Raw genomic sequence first — 23161 nt, forward strand, 5'->3', positions numbered from 1 at the left:
AACAGACAAACAGATGAAAAATCGGTCAGAGACCGAGGACTTGCCGGAATGTACTTTTTTATTGGCCATTGAGGACAAATATGGCGGCCGAACCACGTGACCGATGACGTCATCATTAACATATTTTATTCCCCATGGAGAGTTCTTTACAATGAGGCATGTCTCAATTTTTTCTATTCAGCACTTTTGGACACATAGAGGTGCTAAGTTTTTCGGTTTTTCCAAGATGGCGGCCGAACCACGTGACATATGACGTCATCATTAACAAATTTTATTCCCCATGGAGAGTTCTTTACAATGAGCCATGTCTCCATTTTTTCTGTTCAGCACTTTTGGAGATATAGTGGTGCAAAGTTTTGCCGTTTTTCCAAGATGGCGGCCGACCACGTGACATATGACATCATCATTAACATATTTTATTCCCCATGGAGAGTTCTTTACAATGAGCCATGTCTCAATTTTTTCTGTTCAGCACTTTTGGAGATATAGTGGTGCAAAGTTTTGCCGTTTTTCCAAGATGGCGGCCGACAACGTGACATATGACATCATCATTAACATATTTTATTCCCCATGGAGAGTTCTTTACAATGAGCCATGTCTCAATTTTTTCTGTTCAGCACTTTTGGAGATATAGTGGCACAACGTTTTGCCGTTTTTCCAAGATGGCGACCGAACCACGTGACTGATGACGTCATCATTTACATATTTTATTCCCCATGGAGAGTTCTTTACAATGAGCCATGTCTCAATTTTTTCTGTTCAGTACTTTCGGAGATATAGAGGTGCAAAGTTTTTCGGTTTTTCCAAGATGGCGGCCGAACCACGTCACCGATGACGTCATCAATTGGGCACAGTCTATTCCAGGGCAAGACCAATATGTGTGCAAAGTTTGGCGATTCTACGTGCAACGGTGTAGACGCAGTGCTGCAAACAGACAGACAGACAGACAAACAGACAGACAGACAAACAGACAGACAAACAAACGAACAGATCAACATACTTGCCGGAATCTTTTCAGGCAAGTAACAAACAGACGGACTCAAATGCAATACCCTCTCCTCTGGCGAGGGTAACTACAATGTGCAGGTAATGCCACTGTATCCATGTGTCCATGTGTAATGTGACACCCACCTGCTCCTTCTGCACAGACAGGACCTTGTCTCGAGCGGCCTCACAATTTTCCTTCCTCCCTGTGATGACAATCACTTCGGAGTTGCTGTTCTCCGTGGGCAGATCAATCTTGGTATTGGTCTCCTCGCGGATCTACAAGCAAGGATTTGCGAGCGAGAAGATGCTACAAGCTGCATGTTTCATCAAAAATAAAGAGCTTGTGAAACGATTTGCTGTCAAGACGTTCAAAATCCAACATGTTGTCCTGAATTCACAAATAAACCAATGAAAACACCTTTTTGATATTAACTCCACCCTTTCCGATGACATTCTTGTGAAACTGCTTGAAGATGGGAACGCTGATCGAGTAGTTATTCTCAATCTGGAATGAAAACATAGTTTTCAACATTTGAGCAAGGAATAAAAAATCCCATTATGTATATCAATATATATTGCGCGCGCGCACGCACGCACGCACGCACACACACACACACACACACACACACACACACACACACACACACACACACACACACACACACACACACACACACACACACACACACACACACACACACACACACACACACACACACACACACACACACACACACACACACACACACACTGTTGCGGATCTCCGACGTCAGCTCTCCCCTTATCAAGGGGGGGGGGGGGGGGCTAACAAAGGCATGTAACAAATTGGGAGGGGCCATGGGGCACAGACTGGGGAGCGCGCTTAATGGCGTCGCTTGGAGGGAGGCTGGCAAAATGGACGAAAGGGCCTACTTCTTATTTGATAGACGCAACGCAGATTCAACTATTGGAAAATGCCTCATCTACACATACTAAAAAATAACTGATGTCCTATGGTGACCTACGTGTTGCTTGTGGCCTATCTATGGGGTGCTACCTTTAACCTTTAATGATGTTATATTTATTTACAAGTGTGGGTTCTCAAAACCGCAACAATGTATCTATATATATATCTGTGCAGCGTCTGTCCTGTGTTGTCACTGAACTACTTTCTCAAACTTTTGTGAAATCGTACCAAACTTCTGGTATGCACATATCTCTCCCGTCGGTATGTCCTAAGGGTATTTTTTTTGAAAAATTTTCCAAATTTGTTTTTTTTGGTGGGGAATTTTTTGGGGAATTTTTTTTTCTCAACTTCAATTGTTTATACAAAGTAATATCACGTATATTACAAATACATTTGTGCAAAATAATTGTTTGAATTATGATTGGTTTAAGCCATGACAAAACGGCAACTCAGGTACAGTCATTTATCTATATATCCACACATCTGGGCGGTGTCTGTGGTCACTTAACGACTCCCTCAAACTTTTGTTTCCGTGGTTGTGAAGTGTTTTTAATAACGTTGTGGTGGTTTTGAATCATGTGGTGGTGAGGTATTTTGAATGATGTGGTGGTGAGGTGTTTTTAAATCACATGGTGGTGAGGTGTTTTTAAATCACATGGTGGTGAGGTGTTTTTAAATCACATGGTGGTGAGGTGTTTTGAATTACGTGGTGGTGAGGTATTTATAATTACGTGTGGTGAGGTGTTTTTAATTATGTGGTGGTGAGATGTTTTGAATTAGTTGGTGATGGTGTTTTGAATTACGTGGTGGTGAGGTGTTTTGAATTACTTGGTGGTGAGGTGTTTTTAAATGACATGGTGGTGAGGTGTTTTTAATTTCGTGGCTGTGAGGTGTTTTTATTACGTGTTTTATGGCTGTGAGGTGTTTTTATTATGTGTTTTATGGCTGTGAGGTGTTTTATTATGTGTTTTATGGCTGTGAGGTGTTTTTATTACGTATTTTATGGCTGCGAGGTGTTTTTAATTTCGTGGTGGTGAGGTGTTTTTATTACGTGTTTTATGGCTGTGATATGTTTTTATTACGTGTTTCATGGCTGTGAGGTGTTTTTATTACGTGTTTGATGGCTGTGAGGTGTTTTCAATTTTGTGGTGGTGAGGTGTTTTTATTACGTGTTTTATGGCTGTGATATGTTTTTATTACGTATTTCATGGCTGTGAGGTGTTTTTATTACGTGTTTGATGGCTGTGAGGTGTTTTCAATTTCGTGGTGGTGAGGTGTTTTTAATTTCGTGGTGGTGAGGTGTTTTTATTACATGTTTTATGGCTGTGAGGTGTTCTAAATTACTTGGTGGTGAGGTGTTTTGAATTACGTGGTGGTGAGGTGTAATCGTCCCAAACTTCCAGTCTGCACCTACCCCTCCCCTATGTATGTGCTGGGGGGGTTCTTTCTTGAAAAAAAAAACAACATTCAACCTAAATCTTCAACCTAAACTGCCTATTACAATGTAATATCACAAACACAACAAATACATTTGTGCAAAATAATTGTTTGTGTTATGATTGGTGTAAATCATGACAACACAGCAACTCAGGTACAGTCATTATCCTCAGCTAAAATAAGCCCGTTCCTCAGTAACGACGCTTGGTGAGGCGAGCGCAGCGGGCCGAGCCAAGCTAGTTAGTCTATATATATATGTACATATATATACATATACATATATATATATATATATATATACGTATATATATATATATATATATATATATACACACACAGACTTGGCATTTAATATGGAATTTTTTTTTTTCTTGACTTGGGTTTACTTTCTTAAGTCAGTATATCAATCTGGTGAGTTTCTTTTACACTTTGGTGATTTATTTGTTAAAAGAACCATGTCACTGATTGTCTGTCGCAGCAAGAAGTCAACAACAGGATTAGATCACAGGTGGCGTGGGAAAATGTACGGACAGGTGCATTTGATGATTGGCTGCACAGTCGGGTATACAAGGGTTGTTGCGTTCTGTATTAGTGGAAAACAACTGCTGCACGTCTCCAAAGGTTATTGCCGCTTCCTCTGGAGATGGTCCGTCAACTCGACAATGCTGTTTGTCATGGAGTGGTGGCTTTACGAAATTACGGCATGAAACAGCATGCTATTGCTCGGCAGTATGGCATCACTCAAGGTCAGGTGTCAAAGATCCTGAAACGAAATGCTCAGAGGGGTGTCCCTACTCCAATACCAAGGCCAGGACGTCCCCGCAGAACCACAAGGAGGGATGATCGCCAGCTGCACCGGTTAGTCCGCAATGGCCGTACCAAGTCAGCTAATCGGCTTGGGGCTGAGTGGCAGCAACTGGCAAATGTGCCTGTATCCAGAAGGCTATTCAACCAACGACTGGTTCAAGCAGGCTATCGTGCCAGGCGTCCCCTGACCAGACAACACCGCCAGCGCTGATTGCAGTGGGCCAGAGAGCACCGTCAATAGCAGCCAGGACACTGGAATCACGTGATCTTCAGTGACGAATCTAGATTTCTGGTCTATCGTCAAGATGGCCGCGTCCGAGTGCGCAGACAAGTGCATGAAGCCTACAACAAAGATTGTATAGTGCCAAGACTCCAAGCTGGAGGTGGTGGGGTGACCGTTTGGGCTGCTTTTCATGCAGGGGGCAAAACTGACCTGGTTGTTCTGTAATGGAAACCTGAACCAGTTCAAGTACAGGGCCATTCTGGAAGAAACATTGCTTCCATTTGCTTGTGCAGCCTTTCGAGGAAACTTTGTCTTCCAAGATGACAATGCACGGCCTCATCATGCTCGCATGATCCAACACTTTCTTTCTGACAGTGGTGTAGAGCATATGGAGTGGCCTGCCATGTCCCCGGATATGAATCCGATAGAGAACTTGTGGGCAAAATTAACGCGTCAAATCAACCACTTGGACCAGCAGCCGACCTCTGTGCGTGAATTGCAGCAGGCTATTGTCACTGCATGGCAAGCGATTCCTGTCCAAACCTTGGCAAATCTCGTGAACAGCATGCCTCAACGTGTACGTGCTCTCCTGAATGCTCGTGGGGGTTAGACGAAGTACTGAACTGTAACTTTACTGTCCGTAATCCCAGTCGTAATTTAACTTTTGTTTTTGTTAAAAAAATTTTTGGCTAATGTGCAAAATAAAGAGATACTTCTGGAAAACGTACAGAAGTTTAACACAGTACTGTCCATGAATTGAGTTCGATATCAGTTTACATCACTTTCAAGGATCAATTTATTTGTTTCGAAATGTCAAATGTGGTTTTTGTTTGCATGCATATAAAAATGCATGTATTTGAAATATTCTGCTCAGACAAAAAGACAAACAAACAAGCATTTAAACAGACAGGGGTGAAAACATAACCTTCATTACCTTTGAGGGCAGAGATAATAACAGAGATTTACAGTGAGCAAAATAACTTCCTCAACAGCACACAAAAAATTTATAAAAAGGAGAAAGAGAAGGCATACAAATAAAAACATACCAGTTCACCAACAAACTTCTGCATGTACTTGGCACATTTCTCCACCTCATTCTTTGGCCCACGAAGCTGAACAATATCACTCTTCTGAGATGGATCAGGGAAGTTGATGATAACCTGGAATGAAAAAAATAACAATAATAACTAGAACTGCCACTTTAAAACTGCTGGCAGTGATGACCGGTTTACTCGCACCCACTTTTGATGCAACCCCACTTTTGATACAACCCCACTTTTGATACAACCCCACTGGTGATACAACCCCACTTTCATTGGACATGCTTTGACACAACCCCCTTGGATACAACCCCGACACACACACACACACACACACACACACACACACACACACACACACACACACACACACACACACATCCCCCCTACCCCTCCCACACACACACCCACACCCCTCCCCCCACACGCACATCCCTCCACACACACACACATCCCTCCACACACACACACACACACACACACACACACACACACACACACACACACACACACACACACACACACACACACACACACACACACACACACACACACACCAACCCCCCCCCCCTCCACATACACAAACACACCCCACCCCCAACACACACACACATATCCCCCACCCATAACACACACACACACACACATCCCCCCTACCCCCTCCCACACACACACCCACACCCCTCCCCCCACACCCCTCCCCCCACACGCACATCCCTCCACACGCACATCCCTCCACACACACACACACACACACACACACACACACACACACACACACACACACACACACACACACACACACACACACACACACACACACACATATCCCCCCACCCCTAACACACACACATGCACACATCCCCCCCACCCCCAACACACACACACACACAAACACACATACATATCCCCCACCCATAACACACACACAAACACATGCACACATCCCCCCCCCCCAACCCTAACACACATGCACACACACAAACACCCCCACACCCCTCCCCCCACACAAACACCCCTCCACACACACACATATCCACCCGCCCCCTCACACCCACACACACATGCACATCCACACATCCACACAAACACACGCACACATCTCCCCACCCCACTCCCAACACACACACACACACACACACACACACACACACACACACACACACACACACACACACACACACACACACACACACACACACACACACACACACACACACACACACACCCCCCACCCCTAACACACACACATATGCACACATCCCCCCCCAACCCCAACACACAAACACACACACATATCCCCCACCCCTAACACACACACAAACACATGCACACATCCCCCCACCCCCACCCCCCTCCCCAACCCTAACACACATGCACACACACACAAACACCCCCACACCCCTCCCCCCACATGCACACCCCTCCAAACACACACACACACACACACACACACACACACACACACACACACACACACACACACACACACACACACACACACACACACACACACACACACACACACACACACGCATCCCCCCACCCCAACACACACACACATCCCCCCTACACACACACGCTTATTTTTCAAGATATGCAGGTTGCAAGGTCAGACATATATATGGTGGCGGCCATCTTGGATTTTGACGTGGCGACCCAATTTTCGATAGCGTTCTTCCTTGTGCCTAGATACACCCACACCAAATTAGAGGTTGCTACTTCGCTTATTTTTCAAGATATGCAGGTTGCAAGGTCAGACATATATATGGTGGTGGCCATCTTGGATTTTGACGTGGCGACCCAATTTTCGATAGCGTTCTTCCTTGTGCCTAGATACACCCACACACCACATTAGAAGTTGCTACTTCGCTTATTTTTCAAGATATGCAGGTTGCAAGGTTCAGACATACATGGTGGCGGCCATCTTGGATTATGCCGTGGCGACCCAATTTTCAAAGCTGGCGCATGCGCAGATGGGTTGCACTGCGATGCCACTGAAAAGCGACTGAGAAAACCGCGCATGCGCAGATCGCGGACATGATTCATTTCGATTTATATCTTTATTTAATTTCCGAAAAGACGTCTGCATTCGAAAATAGCGTGATGACGTCACAACGTAAATGCATTTCTTCATATAACTTCAGATCGGCTGGATGGATTGTGACGAAATAAACGGCATCGTGTAGGGCATTTATTTGCACAAATTTCAAGACCAATTACGACCATGACAGCCATTTCCTTCTCGCACAGCACCTTACGTAATATGTGGATGGATGTTTGCATATGCGCAAATGGGCCACTGTATTTTCGTGTATTACGTACGCGCCTTGATGGGCTTACTTTCAGTGAAATACGATCGAGTTAAAAATAGTCAGAATTTGAACAAATCTGTTTCATTCGTTTGTTAATATGCCTCATCTATTGACAAATCTGCAATTATAATTTTTTTTGCGGTTCAAATGACCGCGGGGGATCGCGTTATCGTGAGCACGTACTGGAAAGACAAAATGGTGTGTTTCTTCTTCTTTCAACAATAAAGACATAGCTTCGCGACCGTACATCCAATCATCTTGAGATTTTGCACACTTGTTACTCTTCATGACTTCTACTACAGTATGAAGTTTCACGTCGATCAATAAAGCGATTCAAGAGATATCCATTTTTAAAAAAATATTTTCGTTTAATTAACGATATCTGCCAAACCACGTGACCTATCGCAAATTCTAAAATGACATTTTAGTAGACTGACATGCTGAACAGATCTGTGAATTTTCTCCTCGATTGGATCAAAAATGAGGGAGGAGCTAGGTTTTAAAGGTTTATGCTTAAAAACGTCATGACTCTGAAACCATGTGTCGGATGATGTCGTGCTCGCTGACTTTTTTGTTCGTCATGAGTATGCGATGCCGCTTGCAAAGTTTGGCCTCGATCTGTTCAGCCGTTGCAGAGAAAAAGCGGTTTTCGCGTTTTCACGAAAAACAATATGGCTGCCGAACCACGTGACCTACGACGTCATATTTACCATTAAAATATTCTACAGACCGAGTCCCTCCTATGGTGAAAATTTTATCTCAATCGGCCCTATTATTGCAGAGAAAATGTTTTTTAAAGGAAATTAAACCTTAAAATGGCAATAGCACTGACTGTGAGACGTGGCCTGGCAGGACAGAATGGTGTGTTTCTTCTTCTTTCGACAATAAAGACTTATAGCTTCGCGACCGTACATCCAATCATCTTGAAATTTTGCACACTTGTTCCACCCGATGAGAGCTACATTGCATTAAAAATTCAAGTCGATCCATGCAGCGGTTCATGAGTTACAAGCTTTTTAAAATTTAAATTCCATTATTTATTGCGGCCAAACCATGTGACTTATCAAAACGTCTCAAGTAACGATGAAACATCCCCCCATGTGGAACATTTGTGTAAAGTTTCCACTCGATATCTCCACAAATTATGGAGGTGATTCCATTTCTAGTTTGAAATTTGAAAACGTCATAACTCTGAAACCACGTGTCAGATGACGTCGTGCTCACTGACTTTTTTTATTCGTCATGGGTATGCGAATACGCATGCCAAGTTTGGGCTTGATCCGTTCAGCCGTTGCGGAGAAAAAGGGTTTTTTGTGTTTTTTCACGGAAAACAAGATGGCGGCCGAACCATGTGACGTATGACTTCGAAAATTTTCTCATTCCGAGTTTTTTTTTAACTAAGCATCTGGGGAAAAAATCTCATTTTTGGGGGAGAAAAACTGTGTTTGACGAATTCTAACCTCTTAACGTTAGCATTTTTGATATACTCAATACACATGTTTTTTGTTCCCATTGCAGAGTTCTTTAGAATGAGCCATTCCTCAAATTTTTCCATTGAGCCGTTTCGGAGATACAGAGGGGCAAATTTGAAGGTGTTTTACAAGATGGCGCCCATACCACGTGACCTATGACGTCATCATTAGCATTAAAAAATTCTACGAGCCTAGCCGATCATTTGATGAAAATTTCCTGTCAATCCGACCAGCGGTTGCTGAGAAACTTAACTATGAAGTTTTCGGAGGTGCAAAATAGGGTGGAAGAATAATAATAACTAGAACTGCCACTTTAAAACTGCTGGCAGTGATGACCTGTTTACTCGCACCCACTTTTGATGCAACCCCACTGTTGATACAACTCCACTTTTGATACAACCCCACTTTCATTGGACATGCTTTGACACAACCCCCTTGGATACAACCCCGACACACACACACACACACACACACACACACACACACACACACATCCCCCCTACCCCCCCCCCCCACACACACACACACACACACACACACACACACACACACACACACACACACACACACACACACACACACACACACACACACACACACACACACACACACACACACACACACACACATCCCCCCTAACCCCACCCACACCCCCAAACACACACACACACACACAACCAACCCCCCCCCCCACCTACACACAAACACACACATACATCCCTCCACCCCCCCACACACACACACATCCCCCCTACACACACACACGCTTATTTTTCAAGATAAGCAGGTTGCAAGGTCAGACATATATATGGTGGCGGCCATCTTGGATTTTGACGTGGCGACCCAATTTTCGATAGCGTTCTTCCTTGTGCCTAGATACACCCACACACCAAATTAGAAGTTGCTACTTCGCTTATTTTTCAAGATATGCAGGTTGCAAGGTTCAGACATACATGGTGGCGGCCATCTTGGATTTTGCCGTGGCGACCCAATTTTCAATAGCTGGCGCATGCGCAGATGGGTTGCACTGCGATGCCACTGAAAAGCGACTGAGAAAACCGCGCATGCACAGATCGCGGACATGATTCATTTCGATTTATATCTTTATTTAATTTCCGAAAAGACGTCTGAATTCGAAAATCGCGTGATGACGTCACGACGTAAATGCATTTCTTCATATAACTTCAGATCGGCTGGATGGATTGTGACGAAATAAACGGCATCGTGTAGGGCATTTATTTGCGCAAATTTCAAGACCAATTACGACCATGACAGCCATTTCCTTCTCGCACAGCACCTTACGTAATATGTGGATGGATGTTTGCATATGCGCAAATGGGCCATTGTATTTTCGTGTATTACGTACGCGCCTTGATGGGCTTACTTTCAGTGAAATACGATCGAGTTAAAAATAGTCAGAATTTGAGCAAATCTGTTTCATTCGTTTGTTAATATGCCTCAGCTATTGACAAAGCTGCAATTATAATTTTTTTTGCGGTTCAAATGACCGCGGGAGATCGCGTTATCGTGAGCACGTACTGGAAAGACAAAATGGTGTGTTTCTTCTTCTTTCAACAATAAAGACTTATAGCTTCGCGACCGTACATTCAATCATCTTGAAATTTTGCACACTTGTTACTCTTCATGACTTCTACTACAGTATGAAGTTTCACGTCGATCAATAAAGCGATTCAAGAGATATCCATTTTTTAAAAAAAAATCGTTTAATTAACGATATCTGCCAAACCACGTGACCTATCGCAAATTCTAAAATGACATTTTAGTAGACCAACATGCTGAACAGACCTGTGAAGTTTCTCCTCGATTGGATCAAAAATGAGGGAGGAGCTAGGTTTTAAAGGTTCATGCTTAAAACGTCATAACTCTGAAACCATGTGTTGGATGATGTCGTGCACGTTGACTTTTTTGTTCGTCATGAGTATGCGATGCCGCTTGCAAAGTTTGGCCTCGATCTGTTCAGCCGTTGCAGAGAAAAAGCGGTTTTCGTGTTTTCACGAAAAACAATATGGCTGCCGAACCACGTGACCTACGACGTCATATTTACCATTAAAATATTCTACAGACCGAGTCCCTCCTATGGTGAAAATTTTATCTCAATCGGCCCTATTATTGCAGAGAAAATGTTTTTTAAAGGAAATTAAAACTTAAAATGGCAATAGCACTCACTGTGAGACGTGGCCTGGCAGGACAAAATGGTGTGTTTCTTCTTCTTTCAACAATAAAGACTTATAGCTTCGCGACCGTACATCCAATCATCTTGAAATTTTGCACACTTGTTACTCTTCATGACTTCTACTAGAGTATGAAGTTTCACGTCGATCAATAAAGCGATTCAAGAGATATCCATTAAAAAAAAAATCGTTTAATTAACGATATCTGCCAAACCACGTGACCTATCGCAAATTCTAAAATGACATTTTAGTAGACTGACATGCTGAACAGACCTGTGAAGTTTCTCCTCGATTGGATCAAAAATGAGGGAGGAGCTACGTTTTAAAGGTTCATGCTTTAAACCGTCATAACTCTGAAACCATGTGTCGGATGACGTCGCCCTCGCTGACTTTTTTGTTCGTCATGGGCATGCGATTCTGCGTGCAAAGATTGGCCTCGATCTGTTCAGCCATTGCAGAGAAAAAGGGGTTTTCGTGTTTTCACGAAAAACAATATGGCTGCCGAACCACGTGACCTACGACGTCATATTTACCATTAAAATATTTTACAGACCGAGTCCCTCCTATGGTGAAAATTTTATCTCAATCGGCCCTATTATTGCAGAGAAAATGTTTTTTAAAGGAAATTAAAACTTAAAATGGCAATAGCACTCACTGTGAGACGTGGCCTGGCAGGACAAAATGGTGTGTTTCTTCTTCTTTCAACAATAAAGACTTATAGCTTCGCGAGCGTACATCCAATCATCTTGAAATTTTGCACACTTGTTACTCTTCATGACTTCTACTAGAGTATGAAGTTTCACGTCGATCAACAAAGCGATTCAAGAGATATCCATTAAAAAAAAAATCGTTTAATTAACAATATCTGCCAAACCACGTGACCTATCGCAAATTCTAAAATGACATTTTAGTAGACTGACATGCTGAACAGAGCTGTGAATTTTCTCCTCGATTGGATCAAAAATGAGGGAGGAGCTAGGTTTTAAAGGTTCATGCTTAAAAACGTCATAACTCTGAAACCATGTGTCGGATGATGTCGTGCTCGCTGACTTTTATGTTCGTCATGGGTATGCGATTCTGCTTGCAAAGTTTGGCCTCGATCTGTTCAGCCGTTGCAGAGAAAAATGGATTTTCGTGTTTTCACGAAAAACAAGATGGCGGCCGAACCACGTGACCTGCGACGTCATAATTACCATTAAAATATTCTACAGACCGAGTGCCTCCTATGGTGAAAATTTTATCTCAATCGGCCCTATTATTGCAGAGAAAATGTTTTTTAAAGGAAATTAAAACTGAAAATGGCAAAAGCACTGGGAGATGTGGCCTGGCAGGACAAAATGGTGTTTGTTCCTCTTTCAACAATAAAGACTTTAGCTTCGCGACCGTACATCCAATCATCTTGAAATCTTGCACACTTGTTCCACCCGATGAGCTACATTGTATTAAAAATTCAAGTCGATCCATGCAGTGGTTCAAGAGTTACAAGCTTTTTAAAATTTAACTTCCATTATTTATTGCGGCCAAACCATGTGACTTAAAAAAACGTCTCAAGTAACGATTAAACATCCCCCCATGAGGAACATTTGTGTAAAGTTTCCACTCGATACCTCCACAAATTATGGAGGTGATTCCATTTCTAGTTTGAGATTTGAAAACGTCATAACTCTGAAACCACGTGTCGGATGACATCGTGCTCGCTGACTTTTTTGTTTGCCATGGGTATGCGAATATGCATGCCAAGTTTGGGCTCGATCCGTTCAGCCGTTGCGGAGAAAAAGGGTTTTTTGTGTTTTTTCACGGAAAACAAGATGGCGGCCGAACCATGTGACGTATGACTTCGAAAATTTTCGCATTCTGAGTTTTTTTTAACTAAGCATCTGGGGGAAAAATCTCTTTTTCGGGGGAGAAAAACTGTGTTTGACGAATTCTAACCTCTTAACGTTAGCATTTTTGATATACTCAATACACATGTTTTTTGTTCCCATTGCAGAGTTCTTTAGAATGAGCCATTCCTCAAATTTTTCCATTGAGCCGTTTCGGAGATACAGAGGGGCAAAGTTGAAGGTGTTTTACAAGATGGCGCCCATACCACGTGACCTATGACGTCATCATTAGCATTTAAAAATTCTACGAGCCTAGCCGATCATTTGATGAAAATTTCCTGTCAATCCGTCCAGCGGTTGCTGAGAAACTTAATTATGAAGTTTTCGGAGGTGCAAAATAGCGTGGAAGAATAATAAGAAAAACTCTAGCAGTAATAATAGGTTACTCTCCATTTCATGGAGAGTAAACCTAACTAGAACTGCCACTTTAAAACTGCTGGCAGTGATGACCGGTTTACTCGCACCCACTTTTGATGCAACCCCACTGTTGATACAACCCCACTTTTGATACAACCCCACTTGTGATACAACCCCACTTTCATTGGACATGCTTTGACACAACCCCCTTGGATACAACCCCGACACACACACACACACACACACACACACACACACACACACACACACACACACACACACACACACACACACACACACACACACACACACACACACACACACACACACATCCCCCCTACCCCCTCCCACACACACACCCACACCCCTCCCCCCACACGCACATCCCTCCCCCTCCAAACACACACACACACCCACACCCCTCCCCCCCACACACACACACATCCCTCCCCCCACACACACAAATCCCTCCCCCCCCACACACACACACATCCCTCCCCCCACACACACACACATCCCTCCCCCCACACACACACACACATCCCCCCTACACACACACACACACACACACACACACACACACACACACACACACACACACACACACACACACACACCCTACCCCCACCCACACCCCTCCTCCCAAACACACACACACACACACAACCCCCCCCCCCCACCTACACACACACACACACACACACACACACACACACACACACACCCCTCCACCCCCACACACACACACATCCCCCCTACACACACACACACACAAACACCCCACCCCCCACACGCACACCCCTCCAAACACACACACACACATCCCTCCCCCCCTCCACACACACACATTCCCCCTACCCCCCACCCACATACACATACACACACACACACACACACACACACACACACACACACACACACACACACACACACACACACACACACACACACACACACACACACACACACACACACACATCCCCCCACCCCTAACACACACACACATGCACACAGCCCCCCCACCCCCAACACACACACACAAACACACACACATATCCCCCACCCCTAACACACACGCAAACACATGCACACATCCCCCCACCCCCCCCAACCCTAACACACATGCACACACACAAACACCCCCACTCCCCTCCCCCCACACATACACCCCTCCACACACACACACATATCCACCCGCCCCCTCACACCCACACCCACATACACACACACGCACATCCACACACACACACACAAACACACGCACACATCTCCCCACCCCACTCCCAACACACACACACACACACACACACACACATACACACACACACACACACCCTCTACACATACACACACACACACATATCCATCCCCCCCCTCCTCCACATGCACACCCCAACCCCTCCACACACACACACATATCCCCCCCCCCCCCAACCCACACACACAGACATCCACACACACGCACATCCATACACACACACAAACATACCCACATCCCCCCCACCCCATCCATTTTTAAAAATATTTTCGTTTAATTAACGATATCTGCCACCCGTGGAAGAACGTCCTGCCGTGGCATGACGTCATCCGTGGCCCGTGCCGTATGTCAGCGTAGAACGAAGTATCCCGTCGATCGAACTTGGTCAAATTTTTCATGATTGTCACCAAATTTGTTGTGGTATTTTGTTAACTCATCCGAGGCAATACGACAATCGAAATCCGATTTGAAATCGGAGCCAAATTGACGCGGTAAGGTGTGCCTGCACGTGTGGATATTTTACCTGTGGAAGATTCACTTTGGAAATACGCTCCATTTAAAATGTTAGATTTTGGATAACTTCGTCATTGTAAATCGGATTTCCACAAAATAAAGGTCACCATTGCTTGCAGATACCTCTCTTTCTCCTTAAAATTGAAGACAGGATGAACTTCAGAGCGAGAAATAAGCCGAGGCGGCGGAGAGTTTTACAATGTTATTTTCCAATGTAAATGACAATATCGTGTAGTTTTACGAAAATTAATCACAATTTGCCCAGATTTGTTGCATTCGAATGTTAACACCCTCTAGCGACTGCCAAATCCGAAGACAATTTAATTTCGAGCTACCCTTAGCTCGTGAGGTAGTTATGTCACATGGCGTGGTCAAAAAATAGTGTTGTGGTTCTTCTTCTTCAGGCAATAACAACTTCTACTTTCCAGACCGTACATCCAATCATCTTGAGATTTTGCACACCTACTAGAGTATGAAGTTTCACGTCGATCAATAAAGCGATTCAAGAGATATCCATTTAAAAAAAAAAAAATTCGTTTAATTAACGATATCTGCCAAACCACGTGACCTATCGCAAATTCTAAAATGTCATTTTAGTAGACTGACATGCTGAACAGATCTGTGAAGTTTCTCCTCGATTGGATCAAAAATGAGGGAGGAGCTAGGTTTTAAAGGTTCATGCTTAAAAACGTCATAACTCTGAAACCATGTCGGATGATGTCGTGCTCACTGACTTTTTTGTTCGTCATGAGTATGCGATGCCGCTTGCAAAGTTTGGCCTCGATCTGTTCAGCCGTTGCAGAGAAAAAGTGGTTTTCGTGTTTTCACGAAAAACAATATGGCTGCCGAACCACGTGACCTACGGTCATATTTACCATTAAAATATTCTACAGACCGAGTCCCTCCTGTGGTGAAAATTTTATCTCAATCGGCCCTATTATTGCAGAGAAAATGTTTTTTAAAGTAAATTAAAACTTAAAATGGCAATAGCACTGAAAGGACATAGCACATGGCCTGGAAGGACAAAATGGTGTGTTTCTTCTTCTTTAAACAATAAAGACTTATAGCTTCGCGACCGTACATCCAATCATCTTGAAATTTTGCACACTTGTTCCGCTTGATGAGAGCTACATTCCGTTAAAAATTCAAGTCGATACATGCAGTGGTACAAGAGTTACAAGCTTTTTAAAATTTAAATTCCATTATTTATTGCGGCCAAACCATGTGACTTATCAAAACGTCTCAAGTAACGTTGAAACATACCCCCATGAGGAACATTTGTGTAAAGTTTCCACTCGATATCTCCACAAATTATGGAGGTGATTCCATCTCTAGTTTGAGCTTTAAAACGTCATAACTCTGAAACCATGTGTCGGATGACGTCGTGCTCATTGACTTTTTTGTTCGTCATGGGTATGCGAATACGCCTGCCAAGTTTGGGCTCGATCCGTTCAGCCGTTGCGGAGAAAAAGGGTTTTTTGTGTTTTTTCACGAGAAACAACATGGCGGCCGAACCATGTGACGTATGACTTCGAAATTTTTTGCAATCTGAGTTTTTTTTAACTAAGCATCTGGGGGAAAAAATCTCATTTTCGGGGGAGAAAAATTGTGTTTGACGAATTCTAACCTCTTAACGTTAGCATTTTTGATATACTCAATACACATGTTTTCTGTTCCCATTGCAGAGTTCTTTAGAATGAGCCATTCCTCAAATTTTTCCATTGAGCCGTTTCGGAGATACAGAGGGGCAAAGTTGAAGGTGTTTTACAAGATGGCGCCCATACCACGTGACCTATGACGTCATCATTAGCATTAAAAAATTATACGACCCTACCCGATCATTTGATGAAAATTTCCTGTCAATCCGACCAGCGGTTGCTGAGAAACTTAATTATGAAGTTTTCGGAGGTGCAAAATAGGGTGGAAGAATAATAATAAGAAAAACTCTAGCAGTAATAATAGGTTTCTCTCCATTTCATGGAGAGTAAACCTAATAACTAGAACTGCCACTTTAAAACTGCTGGCAGTGATGACCGGTTTACTCACACCCACTTTTGATGCAACCCCACTTTTGATGCAACCCCACTGTTGATACAACCCCACTTTTCATACAACCCCACTTTCATTGGACATGCTTTGACACAACCCCCTTGGATACAACCCCGACACACACACACACACACACACACACACACACACACACACACACACACACACACACGCACACACACACACACACACACACACACACACACACACACACACACACACACACACACACACACACACACACACACACACACACGCACACACACACACACACACGCACGCACACACACACACACATCCCCCCTACCCCCTCCCACACACACACCCACACCCCTCCCCCCACACGCACACCCCTCCAAACACACACACACACACACACACCCACACCCACACATCCCTCCCCCCCCACAAACACACACATCCCTCCCCCCACACACACACACACACCCACACCCACACATCCCTCCCCCCCCACAAACACACACATCCCTCCCCCCACACACACACACATCCCTCCCCCCCCACACACACACACATCCCCCCTACACACACACACACACATCCCCCCTACACACACACACACACATCCCCCCTACACACACACACACACATCCCCCCTACACACACACACACACATCCCCCCTACACACACACACACACACACACACACACACACACACACACACACACACACACATGCACACATCCCCCCACCCCCCCCCAACCCTAACACACATGCACACACAAACAAACACCCGCACACCCCTCCCCCCACACGCACACACACCCCCCCTACACACACACACACACGCTTATTTTTCAAGATATGCAGGTTGCAAGGTCAGACATATATATGGTGGCGGCCAGCGCAAATGGGCCACTGTATTTTCGTGTATTACGTACGCGCTTTGATGGGCGGGGCGTATGGTGTTCATGAAATGGTCAAATGCGGAAGTGCTGGAAGCAGTTGCGATGGTGTCGCACGATCTCTTCTCGCGGTCCACAAGATTATCACAGAGAGGTGCAGCTTCCAGCGTTTCTCGATCTGATCCAGGCCTATCCAACGAGACCAGTCCCAGCATTCTAGGCCCAATGGTTGTCTCAGACGGACCCGACAACGGACGTGTTTGTTTTAACTCGAGCCGATTCGATCAGAGACGTGCTGGCGAACATAACCAGTCATATATTTTGAACGCGTGGCTCGATTTTTACAAAATAAACTTTTTCTTGCAGGGCTTAACCGTGCGCTGACAACGATACCGAGTTTGACCCTGAGAGAGCCGTTTTGCGCCGCAAAGGCGCCTTGTTCCCCGTGATGACCATGTCGTGCTGCATAAATTATCATATATTACCGGCGGCGCGTTCCGCGCTAGAACTGCCATTTGAGTTTGAGAACAAGTCAGAATAGTCAGAATTTGAGCAAATCTGTTTCATTTGTTTGTTAATATGCCTCAGCTATTGACAAATCTACAATTATAATTTTTTTGGAGGTTGAAATGACCGCGGGAGATCGCGTTATAATGATGACGTCCTGGATGGACATCTTCTTCTTCAGTCCCTCATTACTTTCAGTGAAATACGATCGAGTTAAAAATAGTCAGAATTTGAGCAAATCTGTTTCATTTGTTTGTTAATATGCCTCATCTATTGACAAATCTGCAATTATAATTTTTTTTGAAGTTCAAATGACCGCGGGAGATCGCGTTATCGTGAGCACGTTATGGAAAGACAAAATGGTGTGTTTCTTCTTCTTTGAACAATAAAGACTTATAGCTTCGCGACCGTACATCCAATCATCTTGAAATTTTGCACACTTGTTACTCTTCATGACTTCTACTACAGTATGAAGTTTCACGTCGATCAATAAAGCGATTCAAGAGATATCCATTTTTTTTTTAAAAAATCGTTTAATTAAGGATATCTGCCAAACCATGTGACCTATCGCAAATTCTAAAATGACATTTTAGTAGACTGACATGCTGAACAGACCTGTGAAGTTTCTCCTCGATTGGATCAAAAATGAGGGAGGAGCTACGTTTTAAAGGTTCATGCTTTAAACCGTCATAACTCTGCAACCATGTGTCGGATGACGTCGCCCTCGTTGACTTTTTTGTTCGTCATGGGCATGCGATTCTGCGTGCAAAGATTGGCCTCGATCTGTTCAGCCGTTGCAGAGAAAAAGGGGTTTTCGTGTTTTCACGAAAAACAAGATGGCGGCCGAACCACGTGACCTGCGACGTCATATTTACAATTAAAATATTCTACAGACCGAGTCCCTCCTATGGTGAAAATTTTATCTCAATCGGCCCTATTATTGCAGAGAAAATGTTTTTTAAAGGAAATTAAAACTGAAAATGGCAATCGCACTGATGTCGGATGATGTCGTGGCCTGGGAGGACAAAATGGTGTGTTTCTTCTTCTTTCAACAATAACGACTTTAGCTTCGCGACCGTACATCCAATCATCTTGAAATTTTGTACACTTGTTCCACCTGATGAGAGCTACATTGCATTAAAAATTCAAGTCGATCCATGCAGTGGTTCAAGAGTTACAAGCTTTTTAAAATTTAACTTCCATTATTTATTGCGGCCAAACCATGTGACTTAAAAAAACGTCTCAAGTAACGATTAAACATCCCCCCATGAGGAACATTTGTGTAAAGTTTCCACTCGATACCTCCACAAATTATGGAGGTGATTCCATTTCTAGTTTGAGATTTTAAAACGTCATAACTCTGAAACCACGTGTCGGATGACGTCGTGCTCACTGACTTTTTTGTTTGTCATGGGTATCCGAATACGCATGCCAAGTTTGGGCTCGATCCGTTCAGCCGTTGCGGAGAAAAAGGGTTTTTTGTGTTTTTTCACGGAAAACAAGATGGCGGCCGAACCATGTGACGTATGAATTCGAAAATTTTCGCATTCTGAGTTTTTTTTAACTAAGCATCTGGGGGAAAAATCTCTTTTTCGGGGGAGAAAAACTGTGTTTGACGAATTCTAACCTCTTAACGTTAGCATTTTTGATATACTCAATACACATGTTTTTTGTTCCCATTGCAGAGTTCTTTAGAATGAGCCATTCCTCAAATTTTTCCATTGAGCCATTTCGGAGATACAGAGGGGCAAAGTTGAAGGTGTTTTACAAGATGGCGCCCATACCACGTGACCTATGACGTCATCATTAGCATTAAAAAATTCTACGAGCCTAGCCGATCATTTGGTGAAAATTTCCTGTCAATCCGACCAGCGGTTGCTGAGAAACTTAATTATGAAGTTTTCGGAGGTGCAAAATAGGGTGGAAGAATAATAAGAAAAACTCTAGCAGTAATAATAGGTTACTCTCCATTTCATGGAGAGTAAACCTAATAAGAAAAACTCTAGCAGTAATAATAGGTTACTCTCCATTTCATGGAGAGTAAACCTAATAAGAAAAACTCTAGCAGTAATAATAGGTTTCTCTCCATTTCATGGAGAGTAAACCTAATAAGAAAAACTCTAGCAGTAATAATAGGTTTCTCTCCATTTCATGGAGAGTAAACCTAATAAGAAAAACTCTAGCAGTAATAATAGGTTTCTCTCCATTTCATGGAGAGTAAACCTAACTAGAACTGCCACTTTACAACTGCTGGCAGTGATGACCGGTTTCCTCCGCCTTCCCACTTTCATACACAACCCCACTTTTGATACAACCCCGCTTGGAGAAATAGAGGTGCAAAGTTTTCCGGTTTTTCCAAGATGGCACCCGTACCACATGACCTGTGACGTCAAAATTACCATTAAAATATTCTACAGGCCCAGTCACTCCTATGGTGAAAATATCCTCTCAATCAGTCCAATTATTGCAGAGAAAATGATTTTTAAAGGAAATAATTCTGAAAAATGGCAGTCGCACAATGAGTCACATGGCCTGCTAAGAAAAATGTTGCGTTTCTTCTTCTTTCAACAATAACAACTTCTAGCTTCGAGACCGTACAACCAATCATGTTGAAATTTTAAACACTTATTCCGCTTGATGAGAGCTACATTGCATTAAAATTTCAAGTCGATCAATGCAGCGGTTCAAGAGATAGAAGCTTTTTATGATTTCCCTTCAATTATTTATTGCGGCCAAACCATGTGACTTATCGAAACTTCTCAAGTAACGTATTAACTTCCCCCCATGGGGAACATTTTTGTAAAGTTTCCACTTGATACCTTCACAAATTATGGAGGAGATATCATTTTAAGTTTATGCTGAAAAACGTCATAACTCCAAAACCATGTGACGCATAACATCATGATCTTTTGTGATTTTGGGCCATGGGGCACAGACTGGGGAGCGCGCTTAATGGCGTCGATGGAAGGGAGGCTGTAAAATGGACGAATGGGGCACACTCTTATTTGTTCTACACAACGCAGATGCAACTATTGGGAATGGCCTTATCCTAAACACATACTATGAAATAACTAACGTCCTAAAGTGACCTACGTGTTGCTTGTGGCCTATCTATGGGGTGCAACCTTTACCTTTAATGATGTTACCTGTGGTGAGTTCTCAAAACCACAACAGTGTGTGTATATATATATATATATATATATATATATATATATATATACACACACAAGTTCAAAACACACCTGGTCACAAGTGTGCCGCACTGACCGGGTCCTCAGTCGAGTTCCTCAGCATCATCCCGTTTCGGCCCTTCAACCTCGATACGGTCAGCTAAGGTGGGCCAGCAGGGGCACATACACATCCACATGCAGCAACTACATCTGGATGCGTACATACCCTCACCCCCAGCCAGTGCGAACGCAGACTACAACAACAACACCTCCACATCCAGAATCCACAACACCAAACAAACACGGTGGAACACTCAAACACCCACCTTTATACCCCTTCACCACTCTTGTTCTTGTTCGATTGGGTTCAAGTCAGGGCTCTGGCTGGGCCACTCAAGGACCTTCACAGAGTTGTCCCTAAGCCACTCCTGCGTTGTCTTGGCTGTGTGCTTCGGGTCACTGTCCTGTTGGAAGGTGAACCTTCGGCCTAGTCTGAGGTCCTGAGTGCTCTGTTTCAGGTTTTCATTAAGGATATCTCTGTACTTTGCTCCGTTCATTGTTCCCTCAACCCTGACCAGTCCCCCAGTCCCTGCTGCTGAAAAACACCCCCACAGCATGATGCTGCCACCACCATGCTTCACCGTTGGGGTGGTATTGGGCAGGTGATTAGCGGTGCCTGGTTTCCTCCAGACATGACGCTTAGAATTGAGGCCAAACAGTTCAATCTTGGTTTCATCAGACCACAGAATCTTGTTTCACACAGTCTGAGAGTCTTTTAGGTGCTTTTTTGCAAACTCCGAGCGGGCTTTCATGTGTCTCACTGAGAAGAGGCTTCCGTCTGGCCACTCTGCCATAAAGCCCAGATCGGTGGAGTGTTGCAGTGATGGTTGTCCTTCTGGAAGTTTCTCCCATTGCCACACAGGATCTCTGGAGGTCAGCCAGAGTGACCATCGGGTTCTTGGTCACCTCTATTACCAAGGCCCTTCTCCCCCGATTGCTCAGTTTGGCCGGGCGGCCAGCTCTTGGAAGAGTCCTGGTTGTTCCAAACTTCTTCCATTTAAGAATTATGGAGGCCACTGTGCTCTTGGGAACGTTCAATGCAGCAGAAATTTTTTTGTAGGCTTCCCCAGATCTGTGC

General features: G+C 43.9%; 1 protein-coding gene across 10 annotated transcripts in view; it reads right to left on the minus strand.

Moving 5' to 3' along the window:
* Window positions 1-330: 330 nt before the first annotated feature.
* The window catches only part of LOC137430373 (vigilin), a 168793-nt gene continuing 145962 nt past the window's right edge, over window positions 331-23161 (minus strand). For all 10 annotated transcript variants that reach the window (XM_078780592.1, XM_078780597.1, XM_078780601.1 and 7 more), the window contains 3 exons: window positions 5447-5560; window positions 1406-1492; window positions 331-1263 (listed from right to left, as the gene is read on the minus strand). In XM_078780592.1, coding sequence (XP_078636718.1) covers window positions 1015-1263; window positions 1406-1492; window positions 5447-5560 — 450 coding nt within the window. In that variant the 3' untranslated portion in view covers window positions 331-1014. The remainder of the gene's footprint in view (window positions 1264-1405; window positions 1493-5446; window positions 5561-23161) is intronic.

Source organism: Myxine glutinosa, chromosome 6, assembly GCF_964187855.1.
Source record: "Myxine glutinosa chromosome 6, kmMyxGlut1.1, whole genome shotgun sequence".
NCBI classification, from domain to species: Eukaryota; Metazoa; Chordata; class Myxini; order Myxiniformes; family Myxinidae; genus Myxine; species Myxine glutinosa.